The sequence below is a fragment of the Salvelinus sp. IW2-2015 genome, unplaced genomic scaffold (assembly GCF_002910315.2).
Source record: "Salvelinus sp. IW2-2015 unplaced genomic scaffold, ASM291031v2 Un_scaffold2604, whole genome shotgun sequence".
Taxonomy (NCBI): domain Eukaryota; kingdom Metazoa; phylum Chordata; class Actinopteri; order Salmoniformes; family Salmonidae; genus Salvelinus; species Salvelinus sp. IW2-2015.
The window spans coordinates 131,300-144,395 of record NW_019943912.1 but is presented as its reverse complement, the minus strand read 5'-3'; the positions used below and the strand labels follow the sequence as shown (position 1 = coordinate 144,395).

Here is a 13,096-nt window from a genome sequence, read left to right as displayed (position 1 = left end):
GGAGTCTCTGACAATTTTGTGGGCTTTCCTCTGACACCGCCTATTATATAGGTCCTGGATGGCAGGAAGCTTGGCCACAGTGATGTACTGGGCCGTTCGCACTACCCTCTGTAGCGCCTTAGGGTCAGATGGCGAGCAGTTGCCATACCAGGTGGTGATGCAACTCTCGATGGTGCAGCTGTATTACCTTTTGAGGATCTGGGGACCCATGCATGCCAAATCTTTTCAGTCTCCTGAGGGGGAAAAGGTTTTGTTGTGCCCTCTTCATTACTGTCTTAGTATATACCCACGTGGGTGATTGAAAGATGAACTGAGGTCCACACTCCAGTCCAGTTGATGGTGGTAATGCACCATAATAAAGTCCAAAGAAGAAAAAGAAGCCTAAAGGAAGGAGAAATGACGAGAAACTAATTTGGTTTACCTTTTGGGGTATCACGACTGGTTACTTATTTTGATGTGATATGAAAGTATTGTGTGAAATTATTCTGAATTGATATGAAAGTACAGCGATTTATGTTTCTAGAAATGTATCGCAATTGAGAATGGATTCACATTTAGATGGAATATTTGACTATTTTAGCTGCCAGAGCCAGTCTACCTCTGTAAATAACATACAGTCCTTGGACCTTGAGGAGTAACGGGGGCAGCAATCAGCAGTAGAAACAATAACAAAGCGTACTCCCTGCCCGTTTCGGTAAAAAGCTGAGGGATGGGGCTGGAGAAATGCAACCATCCATGATATCAACATTCTAGTTTTAACCAGATTTTGAGGATATACAGTGTTTGGGTTAAGTTTGAGACTGGAGCTATGAGGCATGTACTGAAGTCGCTAAGCGGTATAATTTAAAGGAGTGTCACTTTATCAGCAGCACGTGATCAATGACGTCTGAAGAATCATTTCGTCGAACACCTGATTGGTTTGGTATTGGGCTCGTTCGACATTGCAGCCGACAGTGCAGGTGGCTGCTGACTGCTGACTGACTCATTTACAAATCACCTTGCATCATAAATAACTACTCATTATTATTTATAAATCAGTCAGCCAGTCACCGTTTACCCACAACGCAGCATGGATTTGATGCTCTCGAACATGGCCAGTGGTTTAATATATGACATAATGGCTAGGCTGATACGGCGTGTGACTTCATCTATAAAATGTGGCTGTTCTAAATTCTGTGTCGCTCAAAGCCTTGAGTAATGAACCTATTTTTTGATACAATTGGCTCGAAAGCATCAATGCTTCAGGAAGCGTTATTTCCCCATCACTACTTTTCAGCATGTTTTCTGTGAATTAGACTACGGGAGTTTTGTAACTTTTTCTCCGGTAACGTTAGTTGGTCTCGCTGACCATAACCGTGCTGGTTGGCTACGCTGGTTAGGCTAATAACTAGTTGGCTAAATAGCTAACGTTAGCTGGTTGGCTAAGATAACTGCATATAGCTAATGTTAACTGATTGGCTAAGATAACAGCACGTAGTGGCTGGCTAAGATAACTGCATATAGCTAATGTTAGCTGGCTGGCTAAGATGACTGCATATAGACTAATGTTAGGCTGGCTAAGATAACTGGCATGTATAGCATAACATTAGCTGGCTGGCTAAGATAACTGCATATAGCTAACATTCTTTGAATATTTGGTTAGATGCATTAGTATTACAATAACTGTGGTTTACTTTAATCACTCAAGTCATGAGTGCAAATTTATTGTTTAATTTAAATTTATACATTTTAAGTTATTTCTGTTGTAGTATACATCATAGGGAATAGGCTGGTCCTCCATATTACTTCACCTGACTTTGGCATTCTTCTAATTCTGATTGGTTTAATGTAATAACTCCAAAAATAGAACTGTGAGGTGTTATTTTGCATTGGAAATGTTTAATATTGTATTTGATATTTTTGATATCTCCATTAACTACATCACACCTGTCCAGACCCACTAGAAACACCTCCATCTCATTAACTACATCAACCTGCCCAGACACTAAACACACCCCCTTCTTCCATTAACTAACATCACACCTGCCAGACCCACTAGAAACACTTCCATCCATTAACTACATCACACTCCCAGACCCTAGAAACACCCCATCTCCATTAACTACATCACACCTGCCCAGACCCACTAGACACACCCCCCATCTCCATTACTACATCACACTGCCAGACCACTAATACCACCTCTTCTCCATTAACTACATCAACACCTGACCCACTAGAACACCCTCCATCTCAATTAACTACATCACACTGCCAGACCACTAGACACACCCTCCTCCATTAATACTAATCACACCTAACCCACTAGAACACACTCCATCTCCATAAAACTACATCACACCTGCCAGACCACTAGAACACACCTCCCGTCTCCCATTAACTACATCAACACCTGCCAGACCACTGGAAACACACCTCTTCTTCCATATACATCACACCTGCCAGACCCACTAGAACACCCTCATCTCATAACTAATCACACCTGCCAACCACTAGAAACACACTCCATCCCTAACTACCACCTGCCTCAGACTCCTAGACACACCCCTCTCTGTCAGTCTCCAGGCCCGCATCAGCACCATTTTATTTCTCTCCGTCACTTTCAACTTTTAGATAATAAAGCGTTTAACTTTCTATCGAATTAACAACAGAGGATTGGTTGATTTCAGTTTAATTAAGTATAATATTTAAGATGATTTATGGAAGAGTATCGTCCAACTCTGGGTATCTCACTGCACCTCAATGCCATGTTTTGAAATATACAGACAGACAGATTAAAAGTAATTTACATTGTTTAACTGTACTCTGACTGCCAACTTTCTAAATCCGCCCATCACCCCATAACTTTATGACATCATAACATTCCCAGAAGGATTATTGAGTCATTGTTAGTTTTCCACTGAAGACATGACTCTGCCGTTGTGCTGTAGAATTTGTGGATTTTGTCTCTTGTATAATAAGGGACTATCATTTGTCCCAACATCACAGGCCACAGACTTTGATGCAGTTAAAGACTTCCAAAAGTGTTTCCGCAGTTTAAGATCAACTGAGTTTTTTTAATGGGTTTTCTCCCTGTGCACCTTTTTCCACATTTTGTTACGCTACAGCCTTATTCTAAAAATGATTCAGTCATTTTTTCCCCTCATCAATCTACACAATACCCAATAATGACATCACAATACACCATAATGACAAAGCAAAAACAGGTAAATAAATGAAAAAATTAGATTTTCTTTAAAAAACAAGGACATTTCTAAGTGACCCCAAACTTTGAATGGTAGTGTACATCTACATGATGTATTGTTACACCATGTAGGAGCAGTATAGACCTAGTCTGTTCATTATATACTTCTACATGATTTATTTATACACCATATAGGAGCAGTATAGGCCTAGTCTGTTCATTATGTACATCTACATGATGTATTGTTACACCATGTAGGAGCAGTATAGACCTAGTTTGTTCATTATATACATCTACATGATGTATTGTTACACCATGTAGGAGCAGTATAGACCTACAGTAGCTAGCTACTTATTTAGATTTAGTTTGACTTAATGAAACTGCCTTAAATGTGCTGTAGTAAAAAAAAAAAAATATTCGCACTAATCAATCAACACATTCCTGTCTTTGTATGTCTCAATATATTAGCATTATTTAATTAAATTAATTTAAAAGAATCTTTGTCTGAAAATAAAATATGATCCTCAACTGCGTTTCCCCTCCAGTCAGCAGACGGCGATGTGCGTCTTTCAGGCGATGCTGCCAGCGTGACGTATAATCTAGTGGACGGTTCTTCATAAACAGCTCGTCAACCACCTCGGTAGCTTGCTAGCCAACATAGCCGAAAGATTCAAGCTATTTATACGCTTTCGGTGTATATTAGCTCCTGTGTTTTCGACACACTTAGGTCGTATCTACTTGTTAACCTATTTACTATTACGTTATTTTCTATTAGTCAGCTATAGTAGCTGGCTGGTTAAATTATCACTAGCCTAGTCGCTAATGATAGCTAGCTAGCTAATATCCCCGACCATGACCTCCCTAAACATCCCCCCTCCTGTTAAAGAAGAGGCGGTCTGCTGGACAGAGAAAGAAGCTCTTGTGAAAGAGGAGAAGGAAGAAGAGGATGTCACAGTAAAACAAGAAGTAGAGGGTGAGGCTGTTACAGTGAAAGAAGAAGAGAAAGACGTTACAGTGAAAGAAGAGGAAGACGCGTTCAGAGTGAAAGAAGATGACGAAGTTTCAGTGAAAGACGAGGAGCCTGACGATGAACGTAAGTACTGTCTTAACAGAAGCACAAACTCTGTGGTTGTTGAACTGATGCTTGGTGTTAAAGCGGAAATCTGCAATTGCTACATCCATATTTTTACTTTAAAATTATTATATTATATTATATTATTATATATATATATATATTATATATTTTTATAGCCATTGATTCTTGAAGAATATAAAACATTCCTCATGAGCTTAATTCAACAGTTTGCCCCATCAAAACCCCACATAAGCTTTTTTACTCCAATGTTTAGAAACCATGTAAATCAACACTGTATAGCCTCAACGTGGTTAAAACTATAATGTTGATATCATGGATGGTCAGTCCTTTCATCCATAGTCTGTCTATGAATTTGAGAGTAGTTACATTTCTCCAGCCCCATCCATCATCGTATTACCAAAACAGTGGTGGAATTACAGCTTTGTTATGGGTTGAACTGCAGATAGGTTGATTGATTCTAATGTGTTTAAAATACGGGACCTGAGTTTTTTACAGACAATAATGTGCGCCAGAAGTGTGAGCTGGTTAGATATATATAACTGCACTATTTGTGAAGATAGTTGATACTATATTTGCTTATTTTCGTCATAAAGTTATGTATTAGATATGCCAGACGTTACCGTATTTATAAGTATCGCCAAAAGATATGTAACACACGAGTACTTTATGAAGAGCACCTAATGCAATTCTTTCAGGAAATGGTGTGACTTCAGCGTCTTGAGAATTAAGAAAATATGTAGGAAAATCATTGCACCGAAGTCGAATAGAGAGGCCTAGCAAATGAACTGCTTTATATTATTGACAATGTTGAGCAAGCACATAAATGTAATGGACTTTCCACAATAGTTACTAAACGTTTTAATATAGTACTATGTTGTCACTGACTATTGAGACGAAATTAATAATGAACATTTCATTACAGATTGCATTTTTAGTAAATTGTTCAAATGGGGGCAACATCACGACTTTACAGTGATTTTGCTGTTGTGGGCGCGTTAAACCATCATAGATATTGGACATTGTGTTCACCAGAGAGAGGTGGACATTTCTGGATCCTGTGAGCGTCTCACTAACCTCAATGCTGCTGACTAAGCAGAGAAGAGTTCTCACGTCGACACAGAGTAAACACAGTGGAATGAAATCTCCTGCCTCTTCACGCCTGTCTGCGATGACTGTGGAAAGAGTGCACATCTTTCATCAGAACTTAAAGATCACAGAGAACACAACAGGAAGAGAAATCTTATAGTGAATCATGTGAGCAAGAGTTTACTACATCAAGCAATCACTGTACACCAGAGAACACACACAGGAGAGGATCCTGTAAGCTGTGATCTTTGAGAAGAGTTTTACTAATCTACCAGTGATTCACACCGCAGAACACAACAGTGAATGTAAACACTTCAACTTAGTCAAGGTGACAAAGTACGTTATAAAAATCTTGAATCAAAATCAGAAAATACATACATGAAGAAGTTGTTTCATGATATCAATGAAATAATGTCACAATGTAGAATGTTTTAACATTGTAGAAGGAGTATTTTAATGATGTCACAATGTAGAATGTTTTAACATTGTAGTAGGAGAATTTTAATGATGTTCTACCTTATCCTTTGCCCTGTTCAATTGATTGCAGCATGATATGGATATTAGCCTCAGGGGAAAATCCAGGCTCTGAATTGAAAGAGTATTATTTAACAAAAAGTGACTAACAATAAAAGAGCTGTGTTACACTTACAACACAGCTGTGTTGGTGACCCACTTGAATCAAATTGCAGCACTTCAAAATGTAGCTAGTTGTTTTTTACAAGTTGAAAAAGCTGCTTGTTTAAAAAAATACATGTAAAATGATAATTGTTGCAGATGTTTGTGTATATACACACATGAAAGCAGTATAATAAATTGGTTTATAATCAATTTTATTAACAATCCAGTATTTCTTGACAACATTCAAATGCTAATTGTCTTTATTCCACTACTGAAGAAGCATGACTCAAATCACCTCATACTTCAAACATTCAGCCTGACAAAAGATACATGTTTTATTATTCCATGCCTCACCCTTAAGTGAAGTATTGCCAATACATATTAACAAAGGGGTTTACATTTGGTTTTGATTTTCTTATTTACACTTTATGTAACATTTAGTAATCATAATTATTTATGCAACTAGCTGACCATTTTTGTGTACAATTATATTGACAATGTTGCCCTGCTTTTAGAATATCAGGGTTCATTCTCAGATGTGCCAACCCAAATGCATGACATTGGGGACTGGGCCCGCTCCAACAACATACCTATCGAGTGAACCCTGAAAAGAGAGAGAGAAGTAAGGTTGAAAGTTACTACGGACATTGCAGGAGTTGGTTGCTGATTGTCTCAAGGGTGGGCAGTCAACACGTTTTGCAATTAGCCAGTGCGTTGCCATGGATCCCAATTTATTTTGACTGCACGTTTTTCCGTATTGGAGACAAGTTATTTGGGAGGCTTGTTCCAAGGGGACGAGAGTTCTAGAAGCTAGTGAGTTTTAGGAAGACGAGAGTTCTAGAAGCTAGTGGGTTTTAGGATTCCATTGAAAGAAAAAGTATTTTAAAAATAATAAGATTGTATATTATTATTTAGAAATATGTGTTTTTTCTTGTTTTTAATTGTTGACAGCCAGTAGACACTATGTTTATATTGTAGAAGCATTGTAGTTGATTATGTGAAATGGAAGTTGTTTTCTGTTGGGGGTGAGCAAACTTGTCCAACAAAAATAAAGGATATATTTCTTGTCTAAAGGGGGAAGGTGTTACAGGCTTTGGTTTTTCCATTTATGTTTTGAGTTTGGACTTTAGCACGTGTAGCTCGTTAGCACGTAGGGCGCACTGATTGGTGTCACCTCCTTAGTCAGTATGTGTTACACCTGTGCTGGCTTGTCCCTTTCGTTAGTGGGAAGGTGTTTCACCTGAGCTGGTTCTATTAAGAAGCTGTCTGCCCAGTGCTCCAGTTGCTTGAATAGATGTGAGAGTCAACACTTTAGTTGCGCACTTTTTTTGCTCCGTCTTAAGTTTGGTGGGTTTTTTTTTTGCCTCTTTTATGTCCCAGTTGTTGTTACTAGTCAACTTTCAGTGGACACTGAGAGCAAAACTTTAACATTATGTTATAATACTTTTATTGCATCAAATGGTTGTTTTATGCAACAGAATAGAGGGTTCTTAGAACTATTGTGTCTGTGTGTTCTACTGAGGATGGGCCTCTGGGAGAAAACACTGACAGGAGATTTACAATGTCTTTTGGGTGATAAAACCTAAAGAGACCGCATTCCAGAGCATGAGTTAATGTTTCTGTTCTACATGGTACCAGGGAGAGATGACCCCAGGGCCAGACCCTGGTCTCTACACAAAGAGTACTGTTTTTACAGCAGATAGCCTGCTGAGAATTATAAATATCTTTCATACAAATCTGAACCTTGTGACCCGTTCTATACGTCTATTGTTGGTCATGTAGTTTGAAAGGGGTGTATCTTGGCTGTAAAATACCTTTGTATTGTTGTCTCGTGGCTCTCAACGAATCATCTGGGGCTGATTCATCGACCAGCCATCATTATCGTAGAGCACTCAATTGATTCACTTTATATGTGTGCGTTGTATTGACCTGCTCCCTTATTAATAAGTGAATAAAGATTTAGTTTAAGAATAACTCTGACTTGTGTGATAAACTTATCTCATTTGATAGGAAAGAAATTAACCACATTTGGCGATGAGGATGTGTATCTTCACTTGGTGATGCTCCTGACGACCTGGGTAAATGGTACACGAGGGATCCCTCAAACTTGGGATCTCAGGAGACCACACTTCGGGAACGGAGCAGATGGACCCACCTTTGATCTGAGAGGCAGCGAGCCGAGTTGATACCACATCTCAAACTTAGTTTTAAAATAAAATAAAAAGGTGAGTGAAACAAGTGTCCTTAGAGTTTTTAGAAAAGGCTCGAGCCTCTGAGTGTGTATTCCTGTGTGAGGGGGGCCCCTTGGAGGTGTACAGAGGGCAGAGCCAGCTATCTGTGTGAACTGGATGAAAACTAGAACATCGCCATTTGCTGACTGGAGTTGGTATCGCAGTTGAGAAAATACTTTCAGACAAAAAGCGACTGCCCCTAAAAACCAACGAGTCCCTTTGAAAACGGGCGATGTGGCATCAGAAATATTTATTATAGTGTAAAATAGAATGTACTAAAAAGTGTAGCTAAATAGAATAACTTTGGTAATTTCCACTCAGCACGTGACGTCGAATTATCGGCGATATCAGGTCTCTGTTTCCCCTATTTCGCCCCAAAATAGTCATCCCAAATTGGGCTGTGTATAACTATGTAAATGTCTCTCGGACAAGGTGACTTTCATCAATATACACTCTAAAAATGTAAGGTTCCTGTAGTATCCTTTAGGGGTTCTTCAAATTGAAACTGTGGGGGAACCCCTATAAGTTGTTTGAAGAACCCCTTATCCTGGTTCATCAAAGAACCTTTTGGGGTTCATTTTTTTAAACTCCCTGTCCACCCTCCCTCCATTATAAAAACATATTTTAATAATAATAACAATATTGACAATATCGATTTAAATAATTAATTGATTATTTAGTCGCACCAAAAATTTGAATTAATATTTACAAAACAATTTACCAAACAAAACACATTGCAACATTTCTGCAGACATGTCAGACCATAATAAATAATACATTTACTTTGTATAGTGCTTTTCATGACATTTAAAATATAAAAAATAATGATGTACAATAAAAACAACATACATTAAAAATGAATCATAGGTAAACTAACAATATTGTAGACTTGATGCTAAATACAGATTTTTCAGCTTTAGTGTGTATATCGTATCCACTTAGTTATGTTAGGAAGTTTGCTCTAAGCACAACCCCCACCCGTGGACGTCGGGCCCTCATACCACCCTCATGGAGTCTGTTTCTGACCGTTTGAGCAGACACATGCACATTTGTGGCCTGCTGCGCTGGACAGGTCATTTTGCAGGGCTCTGGCATGCCCTCTTGCACAAAGGCGGAGTTAGCGATCCTGCTGCTGGTTGTTGCCCTCCTACGGCCTCCTCCACGTCTCCTGATGTACTGGCCTGTCTCCTGGTTAGCGCCTCCATGCTCTGGACACTACGCTGACAGACACAGCAAACCTTTTTGCCACAGCTCGCATTGATGTGCCATCCTGGATGAAACTGCACTACCTGAGCCACTTGTGTGGGTTTGTAGGACTCCGTCTCATGCTACCACTAGAGTGAAAGCACCGCCAGCATTCAAAAGTGACCAAAACATTCAGCCAGGAAGCATAGGAACTGAGAAGTGGTTCTGGTGGTCACCACCTGCAAAACCATTCCTTTATGGGGGTGTCTCTTGCTAATTGCGCTATAATTTCCACCTTTTGCCTCATTCCATTTCACAACAGCATGTGAAATTTATTGTCAATCCAGTGTTGCTTCCTTAAGTTCGGACAGTTTGATTTCACAGAAGTATTGTTGATTGACTGGAGTTACTGCATTGTGTGTTTAAGTATGTTCCCTTTATTTTTTTTGAGCAGTGTATATATTAAATAATATTGAAGATAAATTGCCTGACATTACAATTTAATGCAAAATAAGAAGAACTATGGAAGAAACACTAGCCAATACAGTACTGCCATACAGTAACAGTACACTGCCCATACAGCCCTTATATCACATTTCAAGATATCTTTGTACAGCAAATTGTTCAATATTTCTCAGGCTGACTTGAGAATATACTACGCCGCAACCATTTGCTGCTGCAGCCATATACTTGTTTGGATTCTGAAAGCGGCCTTCTATACAAAAGAGGTAGTCTAGACCACTGTATTATACCATTATGCATTGAATCCCAATCTACAGCTACCACATCTAAGCTCATGAATTTCCCTCCACAAGGGAGCGTAACATGTAACGTTTCCAAAATGGGATAGTATTGTCCATGTAACGTTTCCAAAATGGACAGTATTGTCCAATGTAACGTTTCCAAAATGCATAGATCTGTACATGTAACGTTCCAAAATGGATAGTATTGTCATGTAAACCGTATCACAAAAATGGGATAGTATGTCCATGTAACGTCTACAACATGGGATCAGTATTGTTCATGTAACGTCTACAAAATGGCGATAGTATGTCCATGTAACGGTTACAAAATGGATAGTATGTCCATTAACGTTTCCCAAAATGGAGAAGTATTGTCCATGTAACGTTTCCAAAAGGGATAAGTATCGTACATGACGTTTCCAAAATTGGGATAGTATTGTCCATGTAACGTTTCCCAAAATGGGATAGTATTGTCCATGTTAACGTTTCCAAAATGGTATAGTATTGTCCATGTAACGTTTCCAAAATGGGATAGTATGTCCATGTAACGTTTCCAAAATGGAATAAGTAGTTGTAAGCATTAACGTTTCCCAAAATGGGATAGTATTGTCCATGTAACGTTTCCAAAATGGCGATTGATATTGTCCATGTGCTAACGTTTCCAAAAGGAATAGTATGTCCATGTAACGTTTCCCAAAATGCGGATAGTATTCCATGTAACGTTTCCAAAATGGGATAGTATTGTCCATGCAACGTTTCCAAAATGAGGATAGTTATTCGTCCCATGTAACGTTTCCAAAATGGAGATAATTCCATGAGTATATATCGTCCATTGTAACGTTTCAAAATGGGATAGTATTGATGTACATAGTAACCATTTTCCAAAATGGATAGTATTGTCACATGTAACGTTTCCAAAATGCGGAAGTATTGTCCATGTAACGTTTCCACAAAAAATGGACGATAGTATATGTCCATGTAACGTTTCCAAAAATGGGCGATAGTATTGTCCATGCAACGTTTCCAAAATGGGATAGGATCGCTGTCAGTACTCAAATGGTATATTGTCCATTAACGTATCCAAAATGGAATAGTATGTCCATGTAACGTATGCCCCTGATGAGATAATAGTATTGCCATGCTGTTTAGGCAGGGCTATAATAAGATAAGAAGACTCCATGCGACAGTTTTAGTAACCATACCCTCGTACTCAGTGAGCAGCAGTTTAACTCTGTCGCAAACCTCTGGGCACCCTTTCAAAAACAAGCTACCTCCAGTACTGGTCCACACCACTGCAAGCCAATATCTGACATTGGCTTGCGTTACTCATAACCTTAAGAGTTAGAAATTAGGAATTGAAGTACCTAAGTATCACACCAAGAGTGTTGTTCACTGAGAAGAACTGCCCTCTAGATTGTAAATAACTTTACAATGTTAACTGAGAAGTGAACAACAAGCGCAACTGTGTACAGGTCAAGATCCGTTATGCGGATCAAGCGAGTATAGCAAGTAATAGGACATAAACAACAAAATTATAAAGTAGTAATGCGAAGGGAAACCACATATCCATAACCTCGTGAGTTGTCGTGTCATCGCCTATAAGTCCGAAGCCTGTATGGGACATATTTAACGTTCGGAGCAACCTAAGGCAGACCCTCAGTATCACTTCCGGCTACTACGTTACTAAATGTACCCCAACGTCCACATTTACAACGCCCGACGGACTAACCAATATCCAAAAGCCGGCCTAATCCCTAAGCGATCTTTATCCGAATACACTAGTTCTCGCCCACCTAGTGCAATCCTTATCCCGCACAAATATCTCACCAGAAATGAACGCTAAATTCTGTCACCAGGTTATTATCGTATATCAGTACAAGTTTCTACTCAATAAATTATTTCCTGAGACTACTATTCAGGAGCCAAACCTACATCACACCCGCACACGTAACCTCCCATCTTAACTTCGATTGGTCGGCGAAATCCAAAACCTTGTCAACACCCAACTCGTCTTAATCACTATCGGTCAATTAGCGAAGTTCCCGAAGGGTCGCACGAAAAGAGTAGTCCCAAATAGCCACAAACCATATCCGGTTCCCAAGATGCAACCTCTGAAACACCAACCACAACGTTTTATCCTTTTATGTAAAGAACCAAATGGTCAATTGAGGCCCGCCTTACGCAATTGAACCGAGTAAAGTCATACCCACTCTCTCTCCGTTCATTACGGGATGTCCTTCAAATGGACACGCTTGTCAGCAATCCACTGAGAGAGCGAAATCTAGACTTACGAGACGCTATCAAACTTGAGATCGATGAGGTGCGATGAATTGTACATCACATCAACGAAATGCATTCACACTCATATAACTATGACGTCTCATCCTCGTACTATCACCCATTCAATCACTATGCCTGAACAAAGATTTCTCTACGCTACATCATCGCAAACGATCGACAGCTAACTAACAAGCTCCACACGTCTGGTAGTCAACTAATAGTGCACCTATCTCGTCTTATGTTTTATAGAAGAAATTGATATGAGCAACAAGTTAACAGACCGAGAGAGCTTATATCTAGACCAGTCAGCTTAAAGTTAATCAGACTGAACCATACCATCGTTTATCACTCCTAGAACAATCCTATACTCAATACTAACAGCTCACAATATAGTATAGTTGCAGATGAATAAGCGACACTGTCAATGCACACACGCTCTCGGATATCATATCTGATCTACTATCTTACATTACTCAATTCACTGTTAAAATTAATAGTAGCAGAACTCTTTGTCTTATTAATAGCCTTACTTCTAACTAAAATGCAGTCATTATTTGAGCAAATGAGACACTATGTATATTGGTCGTGATATGTCTTGATTCATATCAGAAACACTCATCGGGAAGTCTACATCTGATATCTAGATCTCACATCACATCCTCATCTCTCTCCC

The 13,096-nt window shown here is 39.1% G+C and overlaps 1 protein-coding gene across 1 annotated transcript in view; it reads left to right on the top strand.

Annotated features, from left to right (window-relative positions):
- The first annotated feature begins 4,036 nt into the window (after positions 1-4,036).
- LOC112074361 (zinc finger protein ZFP2-like) overlaps positions 4,037-13,096 on the top strand; it is a 98,182-nt gene continuing 89,122 nt past the window's right edge. The window contains exon 1 of the mRNA XM_070440491.1: positions 4,037-4,277. Within this exon, the coding sequence (XP_070296592.1) occupies positions 4,037-4,277 (241 nt within the window). The remainder of the gene's footprint in view (positions 4,278-13,096) is intronic.